We start from the raw sequence: 23,805 nt of genomic DNA, 5'->3' as shown, positions 1-23,805 counted from the left end.
AGAGCATTCAGTAAGCTTGGGTTACAGCAGCTCTTACAACCTGCGCCAAAACAGTTCATGTGTCAAGTGAGCAGCAAGTGGCAGTCAATCTAACTTCTGGTTTATCCATTTTCTACAAAAATAAAGGCGCAGCCTGAAATATATATTTAAAAAGAATACAAAGAAATAACTCAATACTTTTGGAAAAACGGCAACGAAAAAATTTCTTTCAGTTGACAATGTAATGTAATAACATAATATAATAATATGATTGTTTATGAGTTTTGTGATGCTAACTAAATAACCACCACTGTTAAACCATTAAAACACTGAAAATTTTAAGACGTCATAAATGTTCTAGTATGTTTTTTAGTTGATAGCATCGAATCTAAACATTTTCTACACCGTTCTCCTTAGTTTAAGAAGCTGTAAATGAGGTTTAAACATTAAACCTTAACGTTAAAATATTTTTAAACAAGTTGCAACTTTTACTTTGAAAAGTCACGTACCGGAATGCACCGAGTAGCTGCTGCTAGCTTAAATCTGCACATCACCGAGTGTCACATTTAGCCACAAATTTGACCTGAACTCTATCACTTTGGAGAATTTACATGTACATTTTTGGTGTAGTGAAAGACATTAAGCCTTTTATTCGACCAGTTCCGTCTAAAAATATCGCGCGGAAACTAGAGTTTTTGTTGAAAGTTGACGATGGTGTAACGAATATTTGTGTCGACCGGACACAAGATGTTCTGAGGTGGGAAACGGTTTTTAGTGAAGAAACTTTAGCTGTTGTCATGATTAATACGTTGTATGAAAATTACTGATATTTTTTGATGTATCAGAGTTGTGTTGATAATCTATGTGCGTTTGCCCTTTTAAAAAGGCCTCAAAATGATTTTTTAAATGATTTTTATCGTTTATTATAATTATTAATTAACCTACCAAGGAGTTTATTTTTTCAGTTTATCAATTGATCATTTGGTTATGAATTGTCAACAATTACCAATATTAAATTATTTGCTTATTAGCTGCAAAAATGAAACGTTTAATAGCATACTCTTATTTATTAATGGGCAAACTATTAGTCAATCTATCAGTTGATTAAGGGCTGCAGCTAATGAGTATTTTCAGTATTGATCAATGTCTCTAAGTATTTTTTAAATTAATCAATGAATGATTTTATTTACAAAACAGCTGAATATAATTTTTAAATGCCCCAAAACATTTGGTTGACCCAAAAACATTAGGTTTACTATAATGTAAGGCTGCAACTAACAATTATTTTCATTATCGATGATCGTTCCCTCATTTAATTGATTAATTAGTCGTCCAGCCAACAGTCCATAACCCAAAAATGTTAAGTTTGTAATTATATAAAATAGAGAAGAAGCATTTTGCTTGAAAAATTAAACCATTCTCTTGTCTCTGTCTGTGTCTCTCACCTCTTCACTTACAGATGCCGTCTTTTGACTTCCTGGATAAGGTGGAGCTTTTTGTGCGGACAGGAGTGCATTCTGTAGATGCATCAAAAAATTCAAAGAACCAAACCAGAGCAGCCAGCAAGCACTTTACCTACAAAGGTACTTTGGAGCTAAAATGGCAGGTCACACAGAGAAGCTTCTTACACAGAGGAAAACATGTTTTCTCTCAGTGCAGAGGAGTTTCCAGATGCTGATGATTTTTTTTATATGTATTTTTTTCATGAACAAACATCTGTTCATCTGCATTATACCGGGGCAGAGGCATGAACTGAAAACAGGAACAAAGAAAACCAGAATGATCTGCATGGTTGATAGCACCAGACATAAGTGAGAAAAATATGTTATTTGTCATTTAGGTAAACAGACTTTATACATGTAAATTTCATAAAGCTTTAGTGTTTGTCCTCATATGTTAATTCAGATTTTATGGTCAATCTACCATCTCCTGTAATCTTTTCTAATTTATTGCAATAATCAGAACCATCCCTGACTGAAGAAAGAAGTGTCTGCTACTCCATTTGTATTGCAAGAGAAATGAACGTAAAGATAGTTAGTTTCACTGTATTGACAGTAGTTCCTCCCTCTGTCCATCAGATGGCTGTCTGTGGCGAACTTATCGAGGCCGCCTCCTCAGGGTTGTCAGGAGCGACAAGGAAGTGCGGGAGATCCTGACCCGATACCATGACAACAACAACCACGCTGGCCGGGTTCGGGCAGTAAAGGAGATAATGGTGACTTCAGATCATATGTCATCAACAGAACACTTAGGATGTGTGATCAATAGAAAATTGATAGATTTGTTCACCATTATAAAAACCTGCTGCAGCAGTGCTGGTGGTGTTAGACACAGGTCTTCCTCCTCTGTTTCTCCAGTTGATGTATTACTGGGTTGGAGTGACGGAGGCGGTGAAGAACTGGATCAAAGCTTGCTCTGTTTGTCAGAGTCGAGGTCCCAGCGAACCACCTGGTCCACCTGTCCAGTTCTGCCTGGCCTATGGCTGCGACACCTCCAGCTACAGTTACCCTGAGCTCGGCTTCCACAGGTCAGACACCACATTTACAAAGTTGGTTGATGAGTCAAAAAGGTCAAAAACTCATAGGTCTTGGGTCTTTTTCCACTCTGACAGTCAGCTTTAAACCGTCAGACGACAACTATTTATGTCAATAGTAGATAAAAGCAAGTGTACAAAAACAGTGTGGATCACCAGGTTACAGAGGAAGGTACAACTGAGTATTGTCTGCATAACAATGATAGGAACTGAAGTGTTTTTAATGAGAATTAAATGGGACCTCAGATAGGACCTTGTGGTTTTCTGCAGGCGGACTTTCATTTGGTTCAGCTTTGTCTGTAAGTTCAGGTCAGATTCAAAAACAAAACTCATCTTCCTCTTTCCTTCAGGTTCCCGAAGGAGGCCGAGCAGCGGCGGAGGTGGCTGGCGGTGGCTCAGAGGACGAAGGCTCGCTGCGCTCCAATTCCTGCCTCTGCTCCCGCCACTTTGAGCCGTCCTGCTTTACGCTGAGTGACGATGGTCAGCTGACTCTGTCACCGGACGCCGTACCAAGCATTATCCCTGTGACAGCGCAAGAAGATGAGGTGACACGATACTCAACACACTTACAGTTCAAATCAACATGATGCTCACTGCACTGATTACAGTATTCACATATAAATATTTGATATGCACATTCACTTTTTATATCAGGGGTGAAGGTCTGGGAGGATCAGCAATATGATTATGCAACTAACAAGCAGCAAAAATATGAACAGGTAACGGAACAACATTTGGCCAAACACACAGGACACTGAAATATGAGGTCAAAATAAATATTTTAAAATTAAAAAAAGTAAAATCAAGTCAAGTAATTTGAAAGGAAGAAACTGCAACTTTCAGGGAATGAAATAAGAACATGCAGCGCACAAATGAGCAGTGTCAGGTATTGATTTGTAATGTGAGTGAATGATTTATCACAAATAATCCCACCGACATACACTTGGTATCTTTTAAAAAGAGACTCACCACTGTCTATGAAGTATTTATTATTTGTCTTTGCTGAGATATTTCCAGCCTTTCTTTTTGTATGGAAGTAAAAGAATCAAGCACAAATCAACATTTGAGATTTCATTTCAGAGTTGTGTTCATGTGATCAGGATTTCTCAAAACTCATACTGCTTGTACAGATCTGTGCCTGCACGCTCTCTGTGACTGACTTTGCGCTCACTTGGTTCTATTCTCATTGTTCTTATATGTTTATTAACTCTATTTTGTGTGCAACATTAGAATGACCTATAGTTTCCATAATGCATCCACAGCAGATAAGGAGGTTTAAGCATTTTTAAGCCTGAGTGATCAGGTGATTTTTCTTATCAGGACCTGTAGAGTTTGCACCTGAGTTAGTTGGTGTGATCTGATCAGCTGATCCTCCTCGGTTTTCAGGTTCCTGTCCCTTCAGATGAAGACTTCCTTCCCTCTAACTGCCTGGAAGACCTCATCTCTACAGCTGCTACTGCAGAAACTACAGCCCGCTCTGAACCGGCTTTTGATCACTCTGAGATACCTGTGCAGCTGCAGGAACACCAGTACTGCCTCTCGGCTCCGGATTCAGACTCCGGGGTGGTCCAGGCAGTGAGGGAGGACAAGAGGAGGAAGACCATCATCGAGCCAAGCTTCACGGCCTATAACCAGATCGCCAGGTAGACACGTGATCGGCTGATCACTTTATCCATGTAACATTTTTCTATTTAATTCAACATGGGTTGACAATTTTATTACCTTGCATCCTGCAGGTATCTGAGCCACAGGGTTTTACCGATGCAAAGCAAAAAAAGCAGAGGTGCTCTAAAGAGGATGGCCAAGCGCTTTGGTTTGATAGGTGAATTAAGCCTCAATGAATCAGATTATAGGATCTAATTAAGATTAAATTTCTTTTAGAAATAATTTAGAAACAATTGTGTTGTGTTTCAGATGGAGTGCTGATGTACACACGAGTCTCTCCACCTCTCAGAGTGCCGCGCAGCAGAGAGGAGGTAATTACAGTGTGTTATTGTTACAGCCTCCCTAAACAAGAAAGAACTTTATTTGAAACTAAATAAACGATACGCCAAAAATATTACAGAAACAAACAAAAAAAGAACAAAAGATGGGGAGGCCGCTGAATGTGCTGTTGCAACCAGGTACTCCACCTTAACTGCCTAAAGAAAACTAAGCTAGACTGAACCAAAACAAAAACTGATACCCGAGGCCTGATGTACGAAGCGGGATCTGAGGTTATCGATGTAACTTCAGGTGTTACTCTGGGTATTTCAGTCCTACGACGGTGATTCACTTCTTATCATTTCTCATATAATAAGTACTTTATTCATGGTTCTGACGATGTTGCTTATAATTAAAAACTCTGCCTCTTTCACATGAACGTGCCCGCAGACAGAGAGGTAAACCCAGGGTTAACTGAGACAGCTTCATAGTACAGGTTATCCAGGGTTGTCAATGGTAGCTTCAGTTAACCCAGATAACGAAAAGTTGTCCTGGGTATGTAAAACTTGATTCATAGTACAGGCCTCAGGACAACTGGTGTTCTCCAACCCAAAACTGAAATAACAAATCAAAACAACAAAAAACCAGCACCCTGGAACACGCTGGGACACAAAAGGCAAATCTGGGGCAAAGAGTCCACCCCGAGCAGTGCGCTGGCTGAGTGGTGAGAGAGTGTGCAGTCTCTGCTCGTTCGTTCCCAGCTCACTAATTGAGTTCGGGTGCTCCACTGCTACAGGAGAAACAGAGAGAGCACCAGAGGGAGAGAGAGTGGGAGAGCGAAGGAGAACAAAACAAAACAACCCTATGAGCGGTGTGCAACAGTGCACATACCGGTCCGCACGTAACAATGATGAGGTTGAAATGAAACTCGTACCATCCTCGTGCAGCTTAAAGTTTGTTGTCACTGGTCTGAAAAACAACGGCTCGAGCAAACTCATGGCCGTCAGTAGCAAATTAACATAATAAGTGTCTCGGTCAACAAACAGAATCTTTTTTTGTGCATTTTCTTAAACGTTTCATAAAACATTTCTGTCCAGCTTTGGTCTGTGTCACCGCGGGAAAAATAAAATCAGTATCTGCAGTTTTCTTATCATCCAAGACGCAGCTCATTTTTAGCAAAGACTGGGATAAATGAAAAAAGTGCAGCACCATGACAGGAAGTCTCTGAATGGTGAGTTATAATGTCAGCACATTGTTGTTGTAAAATCGACCATCACATCAATTTAGTCACCCACAGCTTGACTGTAAAATATCAGAAAAACATAATTTCTCACTCATTAAAATGGTGTTGTCTTCGTCCACTCCCACATAGCTCCCAAACATTTCAACTTAAGCTCCATTTTTACCACGACCACAGATACATGATACACAATTCTTTCTTTGTCAGAATATTTCCTAGATCTCTGTTTTTGATGGAGTAAATTGATTATAGAAATATGCAACGTGAGATAATGAGGGCCAGACTTTTACATAGTCACCCTCCTCTAAACAGACCAGGAAGTAATCCTTTGCCTTAAAGTAATGCTACTTTGCCTTAATGATGCATAGTCACATGATAATTTTCAAATTTAATGAGCACAAAGCGGTTAACACATAGTAAACAGGGACTCCAGTGTTTGTCAAATGACTGTTGTGCTTCTTACAGGTAAGAATGAATAGATGTATGTATGAGTGTGAAGCTGGACAGCACTAATAAAAACAGGCAGTGCAGGAAAATCCTTTGGGAAAAGATGATCTGCATATCATTATCTTGCCTTTTGATCCCAGGTGAACTCGATCCTGCAGCAGTTCCATGATAACCAGGGTCACTACGGCCAGGGAATCTGCCAGCGAGAGATCACAAAGCATTTCTACTGGAGCACCATGACCCGGGACCTGGCCCGCTGGATCTCCAGCTGCCACACCTGCCTCAACAGAACCAAGAGGAAGTGGCTCCGCTGCAGCGTCTACAACTGCAACAACTGCTGCGGGCCGGTGGAGCGAGGCCTGGGCCTCACCTTCCACAAGTACGAGTCCGTTTTCAACACTCTCCTGGTTATTCTGCAAGATGCTACAGCTAACAAGCTAGCTAGCTAACAATGAATCAAACAGATCAATTACATTTGATTAAATGAACAGTCAGATTGAAATTATAATCCTTAAGACTTCTGTATCAAAAAATCTAAATCTTCCAGAAGCACTATGTTTGTGTGAATGATTTGTAGTGATGTATGATTTGTAGAGATACTATACACATAGTAAGCAGTACACATTACACATTAGCTGCAGTAATTAGCTCTACCTTCACAGTTACATCCACAAACCAGACGCAGGAAATAATTAAAACGAATCTACATGTAAAACAATAAACAATCGTAATTTACAATGAAGACAAAAACAAGATTGTCACAAATGCACAAATAAGCAGAAAATTAAAACAAGAAACCACAATAACAATAATTTATCATTCACTCACCTAACCTTTTGGAAAAAAAAACAAACTGGAAGGTGCTGTAAGCTAAATGCTAACATCAGCATGCTAACATGCTCACATCGTACCAAATTCACCTAAACTGAAGTTTTCAGGAATTTTCTTCATTTAGTTAAAACAGATAAGTCTCATTATAATCTCTAGTAGTGCTGCTACATGGTGCATGACTGAATAACAATCTGATACTTAATAATTCCATCCGTACCTTCAGGTTTCCTCTTGACAACGCAGCCCTGTTGGCTCGGTGGTTGAAGGCTGTTGGCCGTCCTTACTGGCATCCTCGGCTCCGCTCATCCATTTGTTCCACCCATTTCACTGAGGAGTGCTTCGACCGCAGCGGAGAGAAAGTCTCCCTCCATCCAGACGCTGTGCCCACACTGTTGGTCCACAGCGACTCGGCAGTAAGGCACAAGAGTTAGTTGCTGTAATAAAAACAAACTGTGCTGTTCAGTAGCAGAAGCTTGAGTTCTGTTTTTCCTCCACAGATATTTGTCAAACTGATGCAGAGTGCTGTACGTACTTCTAATCTCTTCTTCATGTGTGAGCAGGCCTATTTTGCAAAGTACAACGCTGTGGAGCTCTACCTCCGAAAACGCACTTACCCTCATGGCCTGAGCTACGTCGAGAAAAACACCTTCAGGAGGTTCTGCAAGAAGTTCGCCATCAAAGGTTTGTACAAACCAGGATCCCTCAGCATAGAACAGGTCAGGTGGTTCCTCCAGAAGAGACGAAGCTCTGAGCCTCTCTTCTGATTGGCTGACTGTTTTCTGAGTGATCTAATAAAAATATAGTAGATTTCAGGTAAAACACTCAGAGGAACCAAATCCTGCAAAGTTGGGTGGTGGGTCCAGGTGGGCGGGGCTTGGGGCATGGCTGAGAGCAGTGACTTCTTTGTTGTGACATCACAAAGTTAGTTATGTTAAGAGTGATGTGAACTCTGTTCATTGTTTTCATTCCCTGGTTTCTCAGATGATGAGCTCCACATAGTGAGGGGAGATCAGATGCATTTGGTTCTGAGGAGCCGACAGCAGGTTGAAGTCGCCCTCATGGACTATCACAATGAGCTCAACCACCTGGACGTCAACAAATGTCTCCGACTGCTCAATGACAGGTGAGAGGGGATCATCTGTTAAATTGTGTTTTTCAAGACTAATCGTTTATGATCCTGCAGACACAGAAGAGAGAACTTCCTCGAACATTGATACAGGCAAACACATCCTCACTTCAGTTTTACTGCTTTAGCTTAAAGTGAAGCTGGGATTACACTTAACACTGCAGGTGTAAACGTGTAACATCATGCTGCAGGTACTTCTGGAAAACCATGAGACCTGACGTGGTGCAGTGGATCGACAGCTGCTCCCAGTGCAACAGGAAGAAGAGGAAGAAACCAGCAAACCAGACAGAAGCAGGAGGATCAGAGTCACTGCTGCAGGCGCTGCGATCACCACAGATACATGGCGAGTTAGACAGGTATGTGTGTTTCTGTCACAGACACAGTTTGAAAACATTGGTTTTTAACACGCATGTTTATTATTAACACTTTGTCTGCCTGAGTACAAATTTTGTTTCACTACAATTTCTCTCAGGACAGTGTAAACAGGCTCTTTGTTGTAGTATGACATGGTTCTGGTTAAAGTTAAGGTTCAGGTAGGTCGGCCCTATCTGACCAATCATAAGTCAACTCAGACAGGTGTCACTTACTGTATATCTGATGTTTTTGATGATTCTGGAGAAAAGTGATGGAAATACAAAGTGCTGCAGCTAACAATTATTTTCATTTTCAGTTACTGATTAATCTGGTGTTTTATTTTCTTGACTAATCAATTTATTGTTTAGTTTGTGTTAAATGATTTTTTAAAAATAGTGAAAAAATGGGATTCACAGTTAGTGGTCTTATGTGCGACTAAAATGTTCAATTATTCAATTTACTGTTAAATGCAACCAAGAAAAAAAACGTAGATCGTCACATTTGTTGATCTGGAACCAAGAGAATATTTGGCATCTTTGATTTGGAAAATGAAATAGTTAAAAGACTGATTTTATGTCAATTTACTTAATCAATAAGTCGACCAATCGTTTCAGCTCTACAGAGCTTTCAGTCCTGTAGAAACACTGTGTTTTGATCATGAAGCAAAAATGAAAAGTTGTCTTGTTATAGTTATTGGAGCAGTAATAGTATTAATGCGACTATTGACACTCAGAAAAAATTGTAGTAAACATAGTGATAGTTTCTTTACAGCAGCAGCAAAAGGTTTAAAATAAGTTGTATCAGATGAAATAGAAGTGTGATATTAGTGAACTGTTGGTCCTTAATGTGTGTGTGCTTTTATTCTCTCTCTCTGTTTGACAGTGGGAATGATGATGATGTTGAAGAGGATGATGATGATGGTGGTGCTGGGAGTGTTGGGGAGCCAGTAACGGGTTCAGAGGACAGAGCGGTAGGTTTCTCAGCTTCATCCAGCAGAACGACTCTATCTCAGATGGAAAAGCACTTGTTTTAATCATTGTGTTGGATTTTCAGGTAAAACCTCAACCAGAGGAACGGACTCAACCTGGAGACCAGGAGGAAGCAAGTGACTGTCAGAGCAGCACCAGAACAAGTCACTACGTCTTAGTCCAGGGTCCTGACCTCCCAGCAAGGTCAAGAAGATCACAAGTTCAACCTCCAAATCCAAACAGGGGACTAAAGACCCCGTCCAGACCCCAACCCAGAGACCGTGGCAGCGTCCAGCGTCCGGTGAAGAGGAGCAGAGACCTGGAGGCAGGCTCTTCGGCTAAAAGGAGCTCCAGCTGTGGCCTGGAGCCCGTCGTGGCCCCGAGCACCAAACCCTGGCCCGTCTTCACCATCGCCGGCTCTGCACGGGTACACGCAGCCAAACCCCCTCCTGAGGTGGCCAGGTAGGAGCTGCTTTCCTTGAACTGATCTCTTTTTTTAACTGCTTAGTTATTTACTGTGTAACAAATATTAGTACCTGCAGTAGTGTTACTACAGATATACTGACAACTGTGTATCAGCAGCCCAGCCGTCTTTCGGAGGCCCAGGAGGCTCCAGGCTCGGACCATCATCCAGCAGTGCAGTCGGGCCAAGGTTAAGATCAAACCAGCCCTGGACGGGGCTGACGCTCAGTGGGCTGAGGTGGGTGTGTTCTAGGGATGGCTGCTGTTCGGTTCATCCATCACTTTCACATTTTGACATGAAAATAAGAGCTGTAGTCAGAGATGCTGCACGGGAGGACTGGGCAGATGGGTTTTTTTTTTTTTTTTAAATGATGGATCATCAAAAAGTTTCATCTTCTAAATCTGCCTGAAACTATAAATTGTTTTTATTTTTCTGTCTGTACAGATGGAAAAAAGAACAAAAACTAACTTTTGTTTTTGTTCATCTTAGCACAAACAAACAGATGATTTTGATGATCAGAATAATTTGCTGTGATCGTGTAAAAACATACACATAATATTTAAATCTGAGTGACTCTGTGTGAACTGGGTTTTCACTGTGACTCTGTTTCCTCAGATCGAGGAGGGAATGGTCGTGTACGTGTGCTTTTTCCACGGAGCCACTGAAGACGTCACTCATGAAATGGGTAAGATGTGTTATGTTAGTTCATAATCTGACAGCCACATACATTTAGTCATTCAATTAAAACTCTGTCTTTATCAAGTTGTGTTTGTCTTTTCCCTTGATCCTCTCAACAGCCAACAGCCTGATGACCACTAAACTTTTCCGAAAAGCCACTGGGTGCTCAGTGTCCGTTCTCGACCTTCCCGGGAGCGTTTTATTTATCCCCCAGGACTCTTTGCTCGGGGAGCCGGTGCCTAAGAGGAGGGTGCAGTATAAAGGCGGGTGTGAGCCATGGTGGGGCGCTCAGCTCTTCTCAAACCTGGTGTACACCTGCAGGGAGCTCGTGGCGGGCTCCTTGAAGTGTGCGAAGGCGGACGTGAAGGTGGAGCAGGGAGTCTACGGCCAGAAACAAGAGATCGTCCTGAACTGTGTGGAGCCAATGACGCTCCTGCTGGAGTTCTGAGGTTCACCTGATCTCCAGGGTGGGATGTGGGACGTCTGCTGAATCTGAATCTGCTGTGAGTGAGTCCAGTCTTAACACTTCACCTGTTTTCACTACAATTTCTACAACTGCTTGTCAAGCCTTTTTCTGTCAGAAGGTTCTCGAGCTAATAGGTTTTATAGATCTGCAGATAGATCAGTTAATTAAAGGGAAACTAGTCGATTGTAACTTTTTTTTCAACAAAAGAAATCCAGGAACTAAACATCTGTAACTATGTTTACATGCAGGCTGTTTAAAAATGTCTCCACACTCTTACAGTTTAAAAAACCAGATCTTTTGTTCATATTGTTTCTATTGTATAGTTGAGAAACAAAAAAAAACATGATATTAAATAACTATTTTTTGTAAAAAAAAAAATGTGTACATTTTATTTATTAGGTTATTTATGACCTCAGCAGTTTTCTCGTTTAAGAAACTTTGACAAAGAGACAACCACAAGCACCAAAACTTATTCATGATCGGAGTCACTTTTAATGAATTCATCAGTAGAATGAAATTAGTTACTCAACTAACAATCAACCATTCAGAGCAGCGTCGACATTTCTCTGTTCATATGAATTTATCATGTCTATCAATTTTACATCTACATTAAAATAAAACCAGTCGATTAAACTGGAAAAATACTAAAACACAGTACAAGGAATCAGATACAAAGAACAAAGTAACAGAAAATGACAAAAAAAAAAAAAGACCAAATTAAAGAATAAAATTTTCTCTTTTTAATTCATAATCATCGCAACATTTTCCACTTTCAGCCTACACATCCTCATGATCTTTAGGCTTTAAAAAAACGGAATAATTACAAAATACACAAGTACTATAAAAAATAAGTTCTCTTTCAAGTCTTCTTGCAAAGCTCAGTTTTGGTTTTGCATGGCTGCTACAATTTCAGTCTTTTTTTTGTGCCTACAGTCGCACTGAAGCAGATGCTCCATAAATTATAAAGGCAAACTTTTCAATATAAAAAATGCAGGAACAAAAAAAAGCAAAAACAAACAGTATCTTTCAAGTTTGAGTCAGTTTCGTAAGAAACAAACGGTGGTGCTTTCTCCCACAAATCAGTCTGTGTGAAAGTTAAGTAAATTACAACAGAAATAAAAAGCTCACAACTCAAATGCACAATCGGCCTGAAAACAGCATCTTCATGGCAACATAGAAAAAAACACCCAAGCTGCCAGAAAGTGGACTAACTTATAGTATGATTAACTGTTACCAGTTTGAAGCAAAAGATGAATCACTGTGGATTAAAACCAGAATATTAATCAGTCACTTCATTTTAACCCTGTACCGTTCACCTTGTCCCGGCTTTTCTTTCCTATTTCAAGGGTTTGACAAAAAACAAAAACATCTCGGAGAATTCGGAGACCTTATCTCATGATTATGACTAACTCTCATACTTATGACTAATAGAAAAGGAACTTGCCTGAGAATCACCAGGTTTTTACGTTTTCTTCATTCATTCAGTGATAACCGTCAGAACATCTAAAGGTGCATAGAGAGAGGAAATGTTAACAGTTGAGTCTGTGTTTAATTTTTGAAAATGTAAACAAATATAGGCTAAAAAAAAAGAAAAAAGGGCTCAAGTTGTAGTTAACGGTTTGACCCACTGAATCCATGGCAACATTACACTTCCTGTTTCTTGTAAAGCTTTACACTTCTACACTTATATTGATAATTAAGCTCATATTCACTATACAGATACAAAAGAGACCTTTCTCAGATCTCAGTTGTGAAAGAGTGACTGAAAACGTTTTGTTCCAGCTTCTCAAAACTTTTCTTCAGGTTTAATTGTAGTAAGATTAATACTTTTTTAATTTTGCGAATGCTTCGGTCTAACAAAAAACTTCTTCCGTGTACTTCAAGTACTGCTGGAGGTTTGACCTCTTTTACAAAAGCAGCAATCTGGAATATTTGTGATGAGCATTTTCACAGTTTTCTGACGTGTTACAGACCAAACAATTGTTAATTAATCAAGCAAATATTCAATAGTTTCTGTGGACGTGGAACCAAGAGTGACTTTTATTTTGTAATAAGCCACAGGGGAACACAGGGGTTAATAGTTCATAAATTATTCAAATTTTAGCTGCACTACCAATTATTTTAAATTATTTTATTATTGATTGATCTGCAAGTTAATCAGTTCATCATTTGGTCAATAAAGCATTAGAAAATGATGAAAAACGCCCATCACATCATCCTGGAGTCTAAAGAGAAATCCTCAAGTGTCTTATTTTGTCCAACCCACAGTCAAAATATTACATTTACAGAAATATAACAAATGCTCACATTTGAACCAGCAAATGTTTTGTGTGTTTTTCTTGAAAAATCGATTGTTGAAACAGTTGCCAATTAATGAATCGATCAACTAATTGTTGCAACTCTAATTTAAATTAATTATAAAATAATTAATAAAATTTTACAAATAAAGTTGATATTTGGAACTGAAATCCCCATGTTTAAATTTAGTTGAAAAACATACAAATTGTGAGATATTCTTAATTCATCAACGTCCATGTTAATTTGTTATGAAATACATAAACATTTATGAAAACAAAATTCATATATTTCCTCAAAGCTGTTTAAACAATTGAAATTATTTTGCAGCTCAAAGTAAACTAGGTAGTTTGTTCATAAATAAAATGCGTGATAAGTACATTCTTTGACTTTATAAATAAAAAAATTGACAGTATTTAATTGATTCCTCCAAAAGTTTTAATAATCAAAGTGCATTAATTAATTTTTGGGGGGAACAGTTGGCTGATGAGCGACACTTTGACATCTATTTGTTTATTCTGATCCTTGAGCTCGAGGCTCCTCAGAGTCCAGCGCTGTCATTTGGTTCAACAGACTAAACTGTTCCTGTATGAACAGGAAGGTTAAATAAATACTGATCTTCTTGAAATAAATACTGATACATATCGAGCTGCGTCGATCTCCTCACAACTGACTGACGTCTGTCTGCTTTTTATTTAAAAACACTGTAAACTCTCAACAGTGGCCTTTCTTTTACTCGGTGGCAAAGGACCATTATTTAGGCTTCAATCAGTCAACACTTCCTGCACAGGCTTCACATTAAAGGCCTATCGATAATCAATAAGGGAAGGACTACGATAGTTTTTGCTGAATTCACCGTGTGAGCTGTTGCAGCACACAACAGTTAATTCCACGCCTCTATTAGCTACAGGTAGTAGTTGGCATTCGAAACCATTTTATAGAATCTGAGTCCGCTATCAGATCCACTTATTGAATCTGAATTCTTTCGAATCATTCTCAGATCTCATTAAGTTCAGTTTTTATCTTTTGCAAGAAGCTTAAAAATAAATTAATTAAGTTAAAAATAAATACAAGTCAGAGATTCAGTTTAGATCTGTTATCAGCTTTTGTCGGCTGAGAAGCCAGAAAACCGTTTTTACTGGCACTAAATAAACCAATAGCAACATTAATGACGCTAACCCAGTTAATGTTGACAACATGCAGCTCCAACCTGAAAAATGATCTGAGCAGGAGGTCTGAAATGTTGATTATTGATTGATATTGTCTGTTGTGACACAATGAAATACCAGCTGGACCTCTGGATCCATTACTCTGACCATAATGAGCTCCAGATCTGATCTATGTAAGAAGCTGAACTGAGAAACTTTCCTGTATTTAACTAAGAGCATCTCGACTCTGTTGAGCTACAAAAAAAACATTTGACTGGCCGTCGTAGAGAGACATTACAGAGTGATGCGTCTTTTCACTCACAATCTTTGGCAGAATCCAGTCAGCGGCCTGGAGAGAGCACATTAACCTACAGACTCAAGTTTCCTGCATGTTTTCAGTGCTGGTCTTTGCTAATTACAAATAACCAGGAGAGAATAAAAAACAAAAAGTTCAATAAGAGATTTGTTAGCGTCAGAGCTTAACGAATGTGAATATTTTGCTGACTGGGAACGGGATCCAAAACAGACCCAACCCAAGCTACTGGCCTCTATTTGTCGGTGCTGGCCACGCCCCTGGCTGTTCTTTGACTATTTTATTTCAGGTTCAGGTGAGAATTAATGCTGTGAGTTCACAGTCAGAGCTGAGCCCTCAGTCTGTTCACTGTGTCTCCTTTCTGATAAAACTTCAGTGCATTTCTGGAATCCAAGAAATTTCAAGCCAAATGATTGGCGAACATCATCCACTAATTATCATATTCAGGCACTTTCATGAGATTTATAATTTTAACGTCCAAGGACCTTCAGTGTGCCTCACTTATGGCTGCCCCACTTATGGCTGCCTGTTAACTTCATAAGAAAACAGGCATTATCTGTTGCCGTGTGTTTGATTTACTCCAACCTGGGTGTCGGCGTTCCCAACTCTGTCGTCTGTCGCCAGGAGGACAAAAACGACTTCCGGTTCTCATTTCCTCCCGGTCTTCAGTCCCCCTCCCACACACAGTCACATTCTCGTAGAGGGTTTCTCTGGCGCATCGTGGTGATGACGGTGATCCTGTTCTCGGACAGCTCTCTGAGCTGGTTGATCAGCTCCTGTACGCAAGGGCTGGGCCAGGGGTGACCATTCAGGTAGTCTCTGAGGATGAACGAGCGCTCCACCAGCAGCTCCAGCTGCACCAGGTGTCGTAGCCGGTGGAGGCTCAGCAGGTCCTTCTCTGGTTCTCTACGGAAAAACCTGGAGATGCAAAGAGAAGACATGAAATCAATTTACCTGATAAAACCACACTTTAACATCGCTGCTTCCAGGGTTTCTGCAGAATTCACCAAATTAAATTTAAGACTTCTGAAGGCCTTTTTAATACTGCTGAGATTGACATTCAAGACGAAAACAAACGGCCTGTTCCGTTATCATGTCACCTCAATGGTTGATGTGTTCGAGTCTGTGACACTGAAAGCTGGTTTCCTGTGTGGCTCACCGTATCCTGAGTGTCCTGAGCTGAGGAAACAGCATGGGGATTCGTCTGCAGAGGCTGCCGCTGGAGCGGTTCTGCTCGATGTCCAGGTGCTCGAGAGCCGGGACTTTAGGAGCGATGGAGTCCATGTCTTTCAGAGTTATGGCCACACGCAGTGTCAGTCTGGTCACGCTGGACGGGATGGTGGTTGTATAGGTAGCGAGAGAATTACCACCTGAGAGGACAGAGAACTTGAGAACTTGTCCAGTAACACGACAGAACCCAGCCTGGTTCACAGTGGAAAAATCAACACAACACCCACAACAAAAGCAACAATGTGACTGGCAGCCCGACTGACCGATAATGGTGAGTGTTTCCAGCTGCTGTAGAGGACTGAGCCAGGACCTGAGGCGACACTCGATGCCTTCTCTGATGTACCTGTAGCGGACAGTCAGTGACCTGAGCGAGGTCAGACTTCTCAGGGCGTTCTCTGGCAGGATGGTTTCTGGGTAATCCACCAGCTCCAGGCAGGTCAGTGCCGGGCCGCCGTACCGACCTGATCCTGAAGGACCCAAGAGGAATTTGTGGGAAATTTTATTGCTTTACAGACAGTGAAGAGATACAACAAAAGTCCCTGGCTAGACTGGAAACGAGGATGTTTCAGTTAATACATTTATTTTTGTGGAAAACTGGTTTGAATATGATTCATCAATTGACAAAAACTAATAATTAATTAACAATTTAAGCAGAAATTACAATGGCTCACGGTTGTTGCTTTTCTTATGTAACAATATCTTTGGGATTTAGGCTGTTGGTCACACGTAATAAGGAATTTGAGCAGCTTGGGCTTCAGGAAATAACCATTAGTTTCAGCACTTATTATTTGTTTTTTAATTATTCTTAATACTGGTACAGGTCACGGGCTGACCTGGCTGCTGCTGGTCCGCGGGGCTGAGGTAATCGTCGGGCAGCGGCTCTGGCGGTTCCCCCCTCATCCCCCAAGACAGGTGCTTCAGCCTCTTCAGGTTCAGCAGCAAGGTGTGGAAAACGCTGCAGGGCACCGGCCTCACCGTGTCCAGCCCGTAGCCCTCCCCCTGCTGGTGGAAGAGCAGGTACCGAAGGTTGACCAGGCGCGACACGGTGTTTATGAACTCCACCGTGCAAGGCAGCCTGACGTTGCACACGCTCAGGTGAGTCAGACGCTCCTGCAGCTGCTCGCTCAGAGTCCGCCCCAGCATGGCCTCGTCCCAGGTGGCGTTCCGCACCCCGAGGTCCCTCAAGTCGGGGAACCGCGACAGGTTATCCAGGTATTTCTCCTTGTACAGCCGCCCTCCGTCCACGAACACGATGGCGGTGAGAGACGGGAGAAACTTGACGAGCCGCCGCCACTCTTTGCGCCTAAGGTGTCGCACCGCCACCCGGGTGAGCTTGCGAAGCCGCAGGGTGTCCCAGAAGCCGTAGGTGTACCGGCGGAGGTCGGACAGTACCACCGTGTAGTCCCTCCACAGGGACGGGTGGTCGACGAGCTTCTTGAGGTACCTGCAGCAGGTGCGGAGCGTGTGTTTCTCCTCCGTGCTCAGGTAGCTGAAGACGTACACCCAGACCTCAGGTGGAAGCTGCGGCGGCTCCTCCATCGGTGAACTGACAGTTAACGGCTACAAGCTAAAGCTCAGACCGCCTCCGGAGAGCACGACGCGGGTAAAACCAGTTTTGTATTGAGACTAAAGCTACAGCAGCTCCCACTGTGTGTAATTAAACACAGGCGGCAGCGTATATTTGCCGCTCCTGTTATATTTACACATACTGCGGGTTCATGTTTACACCGAACTGTGTAACGCCTACGAAGCTGTCGCGCTGTGATGACGTAATTTGTTATTCACAAACGTTAAATATATTTTTAAATGTATATATTTAAAAAAACAAAACAAAATAGTAACAAAAAAAAATAGTTTTAACATAACAAAATGTCTTTAAACACTTAATGTTACTGTAAATGTTATGATTTTGATGGGAACATATTTTATTCATAAAATGTCATGCTTTGATTTACTTTGGTTTCCAATAGTTTGATTATTTTACTCTTTTTGTATTAATTTTATTTATTTTTGTTGTCGGTTATAAAAGATTATTAGTATAACTGAATCTTGTTTTATTTCTTTTTCCTTCACATTTTTTGTGCTTTTCACTTGTATTTTCCTTTAAGTGAAATGATTTATGTCATGTTAAAACAGAGCTGGAGTGGATTGAAAAATACAAAACATACAATCGCTGCAGATCAAATATATTTTAATCTTTTTCATTTGTTGATGTAAATTAATACATATAAATTAAAAGAAATGAACAAAGATACCCCTAGTGATTTGATAGAACTGAGGTGACTATCTGACTACAGAGCAGGGGTCAAAAGTTAAAGGTCATCAGGCAGGTTAGTAGACTGATCATAGCCACAAAGCAGAGTCAGAGATTCATATGTTTAAGGACTAAAATCACTGTGCTACCCACTTTTCCTCAACCTGCTGCATCACCTTCTACTCCAGTTTCTGATTTCCTTCATTTCCCAGAATGCACCTTTTAACCCTGCAAGGAGCATTGAGTCTACATGCTTCCATTTCTGTATGTTAACATTCTGAAAGTGTGATCATTCCCCTGTGTTGGTAAAGACAGAGATCATGATGACATTTAACGATTTGTAAAAACGGAATCACCCCTTACTCTAAACCCAAACAATCTGACTGCTGCAATGCATTCTGGTCCCTACTTCCTCCTCTTTCAGATGAATTTCTCCTTGTATCATTTTGACAGCCAAAACCTGTTGTCTGCTGCCGTTTTTAATGGCTTAAATATTTTGCTATCTACAGGAAAAAGACACATAAACCAGTCTAACTAGCTAGATATTTAGTACTGACTACTGTCCTGTGATTATAACTCTCCTTTACTGCAGCCAAGAGGTTTGAGCTTCTTCTCTCATTTTACAATGTAAGGACCCGACACACCAAGTTGACCTCACAGGAGAAGCACAGACAAAGGCTGACATGGTGAAAGTCGCACTTGAACACAACACAGGAACAAACAGCTGACTGCCACTGTGCGGCGTGCCTGTATTAGAGGAAATAACCAGCCTGATAATGAGGCTGAATTACTACTTTGTCTCATGTCATAACTGTACTTCAATCACTGAAAAAGCATCTGAGCAGGGATGTGGGCGGAGGTTCTGCCAGCAGAGACGGACTAGGACACAACAAGTCAGTGGTCTTTAGTTATATTACTACCATGTTCACGCCACTGAGTCAGTTTAAATGGTGAAGCTGAGAACTGTTGCACCTGGCACTGTAAAGTTTTGCTTTGCGGAGCTGTGGTGTGGTCAGTCTGTGGTGTTTTACCTCTGGGAGAAGAAAAGTTGGAGGCAAAAACAACCAGACAACACGATTAGGCCCCAAATGATAGTCTGTGTGTTTTGTAATCTGCCCACATCAGAGAGGGACAACAAATAAGTGTGAATGTGTCAGCCTGTGCAGAAACTCGCTTGGCTTGCTATATTTTCCCAGAGTCCTTGTTGACATCTTTAAAAATCTTGTTTCGTTCGAGCAACAATCCAAAACCCAAAGAGATTACATTTAGAGTGATTAAAAAAAAAAAAAAAAAAAATTGCAGATAAAGTTTTTAAAATAGACAAATCATTGCAGGTCGAGATTATTAAATTCATCAAACAGATATTTTGACGACTGATTAATCATTTATTTGTTTTTCAAGCAAAAACACCAAAACATTTGCTCAGTCTCAAATGAGAGGATTTGATACTTTTCTTCAATATATTACAGTAATCTGAACTTTAGGGTCTGGACTGTTACACCGACTGTTACTGTATAAAACAAGAAACTTAAAGACATCGCTTTGGTTTGTGGGGTATTGTAACAGGGATTTTTCAATATTTTTCAGGTTAGTTGCAACCCCAGTATCACTTTTCTCTCCTGGTAAGACAGCGAATAAGCGTATTTCCCTATTCTTTTGAATGAACAACAGTCAATCAGAGAGCCCTCCCTCTCCATTGGCTGATTTTAAACACTGGTTTGGGAATGCTCTGGTGGTCGGGAGGGATTTAAGGAGTAGAGCATGAACAGAGATGTCCCATGTTTGGGTGTGGCTGAGAACCATCTGTCATCTGTCAAATAAAAACAAAAACGCCCCTAAAATACTAAAATAAAAATGCCGAAAAGGAATGATTGGAGCCAAACACTACAGTTGCTCAACAACAGCTCAACGGTTCAGAAACTTGGTCAAGCTTTGTAAAAGCATCAGATAATTATCTACAAATGCAGAATGTAGTGTGTAAATCTAAGCTGTCAGTCTATTTTTGCACCAATCTTTGAGGCCATATGAGGCATAACACCCAGAGTGACCAAGAGGGAAAAGAAAAATAATCATAGCCCTGGTAGTTTAAACATTCATAGAGTATTTCTATATACAAGCCTATGGATTTTATTTTACACAGCTCGTAAACATATTTTAGGAGACAAACTGGAAAAATCCAAACATATTCATCAGCTTTTTCACACTCCAACTGCAGCATGGTCTCGACTCGACTTCTTTGCATCTGAGTACGAGCCACTGCTTCTGCTGAAGGAGTAACTTTGGTGTCCCATGAGTCTAAATGCTGTTTCAGGGGCTCAGAAACACCTGGTCTCTTCAGTAGTCGTTCATCCTCATTCAAAGGCAGATTCTGGTGGTTGTTTTGAGTTCTTTCACTCTGTAAAAACCTCCTTCATCTTCATCGATTCAACTCAAATCCAGTCCCCTTTGTTTCTCCTCTACTGTGAGGGCGAGAACGTCAGGATCATCCACCCGATCACGAAGTAGAAGAGGAACACAGGGTACACCACCAGCGCCTTACGGTTGGGAGGCTGGCTGTCTGCAAGGAAGGCCGTGGAGGCAAATGTGGACCATCCAAAGGACACTGTCACGACTGCCAGCCGCACGGCGAAGCTGACCGCCCCCGAGCCGCCCATCAAAACGATCCGGCACACGACCATGGCCACTGTCAGAGGCATGATGCAGTATCCCAACACACATAGGCTCTGGAAGAAGGAGATCGTGCCGCCCAGCAGCTTAGAGTTGAGGGTGATGATGATGGAGCCGAACCAGACGATGACAAAGACCTGGGCAGAAGAATATATTTCAACATGTCAGCGTGGAGTCAGCAGAGATATTTATCCTTTCACATAAGAAATGCAAGGTCATTTTATTCTTAATATTTTAATTTTCTGCTGTTTATCCAGAGTCCAGTGAAGGTGGATGCAAGCTTAGCAAGGTAGTCCAGACAACCCTTTCCCGAGCAACATCTTCCAACTCCTGGGGGATCCAGAGGCTTTCCCAGGCCAGATGAGAGATATAATCTCTCCGGCGTATTCTGGGTCTACTCTGGGGCCAGGAAAAACCTCCAATGGAAGGCCCCCAGGAGGCATCCTGATCTGATGCCTGAACCAGCTTTGCCTTCTGGCCCAGCGCCTCTTCAATAGTCTGGTAAAATGCCCATGTTACTGTTGACGATGCACCTGTTGATCTCAAGCTCCATTTTACTCCTCACAAATGAACTCATGACAATGCACCGTTTCCCAGTTGGAAACCATGGCCTTGAACTTGGGAGGTGCTGACTCTCATCTCAGCCACTGATGCTGTGGTATGTGCTGTTGGTGCTTCAATTAAGAGTTCATTATTGGTCTCACCTCTACACAGCTAACCAATTACAGCATGAAGTAGGTGTGAATGTCAGATCTCAGTTCAGTTCTGACTTTTACAGACAAAACTGAGGTGTGAATAATAAAAGTCAGTAGCTGCAGCTCTTTGGAGGAACAACCTTACTTCATATTTGTGGTGCAATTTACAATTAATCAAAAACAAACAAAACAAAATGCTGTGAATCAGTGGCTTTTGTAGCGCTGGAGGTTTGTGGCCCCAGGACAGCCTACTGTCCTGTAGCCAACGTGGTTTTGTCCGGTGCTCCTGTGTTCCTCAGTATGCAGTCTGTATTTTTTTCCTTATACTACTAAGTGAAATAAGAACATGCAACCCTGCAGCATTAAAACATTAAAACTGAACCTTTCTTCAAATGTTAGCTGTGTCCAAATGTGTATTTTGTGCCAACTGTTAACTGGAACTGTCGTTATTGATTAAATTCCTAGAGGAAAAATGATAAGTACTTAGACAAACAAACAGTACTAGAGAAGATAAATAAATCATTTGAATACCTCAGCGAACTGCGGCCCTCCCTGGTCGTCGCTGTCGGCCGCGCCGCCCTGCAGCAGCAAGGCCAGCGTCACGCAGAGCAGCAGCGGACCCCACAGGTCCCAGTCCCGCAGCAAAGCCGAGCTCCGCTTCGGGTACAGCACGTGGACAAACTTATTCCCCACCGCCCGCAGGTCCCGCAGGATGGTCTCCTTCACCGGCTCGTCCAGCGTGGAGAACTCATCGTCTCTCCTAGACGACCCGACGGGCACAGAGATGTCCCCCTCCACCGGGATGTCCTCCGAGATAGAGACGTCGGACAGCCCGGCGAACGGCTTGCTGGCCTCCTCAGCTGCCGCCATCTTGCCGCACAGAGAAGCTTCTAACACGGACCGTCAGTTATTCCAGGAGTCCAGACGACGCCGACAGACACAGTTTAACTTATAACACAACAAGACAGAGACTGATACGACAAATGTTTCCCTAATCCAGTTGAGTCGGGTCTGGTTAGTTCAGTCCGTCTGCTGCTCCACGTCAGCTGTTGTTTACTTCCGCAAGACGTGACGCACGAACATCCGTGTGGTGCGTTCAGGTACACTTGCAGAACTCGGGGAATCTGTAATCCCGAAACGATTTTTTTGTTTGTTTGTTTTCTCTAAATGCAATTCAAACAAATAATACACAAATTCATTCATTCATCCTAATACACAAATTACAAAAGTATATTACAGAACAAGAAACATCATGTAAAGGAGCCAGAAAACATGTAAATTAAAAAGTACTGAGAGCAATGTAAGTTAAAAGTTTCTGTGTTTTTCAGACTTACTGTAAACATAATTTACTGGGTAAATATTACCTGAAATCTTAAATTTGTTCTTTTAAACCTGAGAAACAGGGTTAAAAATCTTAATTTAACCAATTCATCATTACTTATGCATTAACAGTCTTGTTTGTACCGCTTTGTACCATGTGGCAAACTGCTGTGACGTCACCCATTGGTTTGTGAACTGCAGTTTTGAAGCCTCGAGTTTGGCTCTAAAAAATACTTTGTTTAAAAATAGGCTTAAAACAAAATGTACTTACCGGAAAAAAATGAATCACTGACTCCTCTGAGTGTCTTTTAGAACAACTGAATGGTGAACAAGACATTTTCAGACAAACATGTTGGAGCTAATTTTGATGAACTAAAAACACAATGACAAGTCAAGTGTCCGACACATCGCTCTGACCTTATATCCAGATTAATAGGCAGGTCCCCCTACATGTCAATCACGCAGTAGCAACGCCCTAAAACCACTCTGCTTTAACGTTTATTTTCTTTTAAAGAGGACCATAATTTGAAAAATGAACATCTTGTTGTATTGAAGAACAGTTGAAACTAGCCATACAGACCATAAACAAATAACGAAAACGTTTACTGAAGTAATAAATCAAGTGACAAGTAGGGTCATTTTCCCATAGACTTCAATACAATCAGACTTCTTTTTGCAACCAGTGGAGTCTACCCCTGATGGTCATTCGATAGAATGCAAATTTTAAGGCACTTCCACATTGGCTTCATTTTCCAGACCTGGAGTCGACGCCCATTTTTATATACAGGTATAAATTGATGATTTCAAGCCCAGAGCAAGTCCTGTAGTAGTCTTATTACTCTTCCATGAAGTCCGCTAGCATAGCATTTATGAAC

At 41.3% G+C, this 23,805-nt stretch overlaps 3 protein-coding genes across 7 annotated transcripts; 1 reads left to right on the top strand and 2 right to left on the bottom strand.

Moving 5' to 3' along the window:
* The first annotated feature begins 492 nt into the window (after positions 1-492).
* On the top strand, positions 493-16,943 carry LOC130180663 (uncharacterized). 5 transcript variants are annotated; one of them, XR_008829429.1, is made up of 20 exons: positions 493-736; positions 1,439-1,562; positions 1,723-1,790; positions 2,058-2,194; positions 2,337-2,506; positions 2,863-3,057; positions 3,899-4,155; positions 4,249-4,334; positions 4,427-4,488; positions 6,263-6,501; positions 7,177-7,366; positions 7,514-7,634; positions 7,935-8,076; positions 8,271-8,435; positions 9,316-9,403; positions 9,487-9,863; positions 9,981-10,101; positions 10,480-10,549; positions 10,662-11,045; positions 16,815-16,943. XR_008829429.1 is itself a non-coding variant. In XM_056394328.1 (20 exons), the coding sequence occupies exons 9-20, from the start codon at positions 4,274-4,276 to the stop codon at positions 10,988-10,990; spliced, it is 1,965 nt and encodes a 654-aa protein (XP_056250303.1). In that variant the 5' UTR covers positions 494-736; positions 1,439-1,562; positions 1,723-1,790; positions 2,058-2,194; positions 2,337-2,506; positions 2,863-3,057; positions 3,167-3,231; positions 3,899-4,155; positions 4,249-4,273; the 3' UTR covers positions 10,991-11,386. The 5 variants fall into 5 exon arrangements, 4 of the variants coding, with proteins under 4 accessions (XP_056250303.1, XP_056250300.1, XP_056250301.1 ...); XM_056394328.1 differs by lacking the exon at positions 16,815-16,943 and adding an exon at positions 3,167-3,231 and having other exon boundaries at positions 494-736; positions 10,662-11,386; XM_056394325.1 differs by lacking the exon at positions 16,815-16,943 and having other exon boundaries at positions 494-736; positions 10,662-11,386.
* Positions 11,478-19,825, bottom strand: LOC130180668 (uncharacterized). The gene is made up of 4 exons (XM_056394339.1): positions 16,828-19,825; positions 16,258-16,461; positions 15,924-16,134; positions 11,478-15,682 (listed from the first exon to the last, which is right to left on the bottom strand). The coding sequence occupies exons 1-4, from the start codon at positions 17,531-17,533 to the stop codon at positions 15,430-15,432; spliced, it is 1,374 nt and encodes a 457-aa protein (XP_056250314.1). The 5' UTR covers positions 17,534-19,825; the 3' UTR covers positions 11,478-15,429.
* A 534-nt stretch (positions 19,826-20,359) lies between these two features.
* yipf6 (Yip1 domain family, member 6) lies at positions 20,360-22,877 on the bottom strand. Its single transcript, XM_056394348.1, has 2 exons — positions 22,142-22,877; positions 20,360-21,052 (listed from the first exon to the last, which is right to left on the bottom strand). Exons 1-2 carry the CDS (start codon positions 22,478-22,480, stop codon positions 20,705-20,707), a joined length of 687 nt encoding a protein of 228 aa, XP_056250323.1. The 5' UTR covers positions 22,481-22,877; the 3' UTR covers positions 20,360-20,704.
* Between the last annotated feature and the right edge of the window lie 928 nt (positions 22,878-23,805).

The sequence above is a fragment of the Seriola aureovittata genome, chromosome 13, assembly GCF_021018895.1.
Source record: "Seriola aureovittata isolate HTS-2021-v1 ecotype China chromosome 13, ASM2101889v1, whole genome shotgun sequence".
Taxonomy (NCBI): domain Eukaryota; kingdom Metazoa; phylum Chordata; class Actinopteri; order Carangiformes; family Carangidae; genus Seriola; species Seriola aureovittata.
The sequence above is the reverse complement of the archived record's forward strand: the minus strand, read 5'-3'. Positions and strand labels throughout refer to the sequence as shown.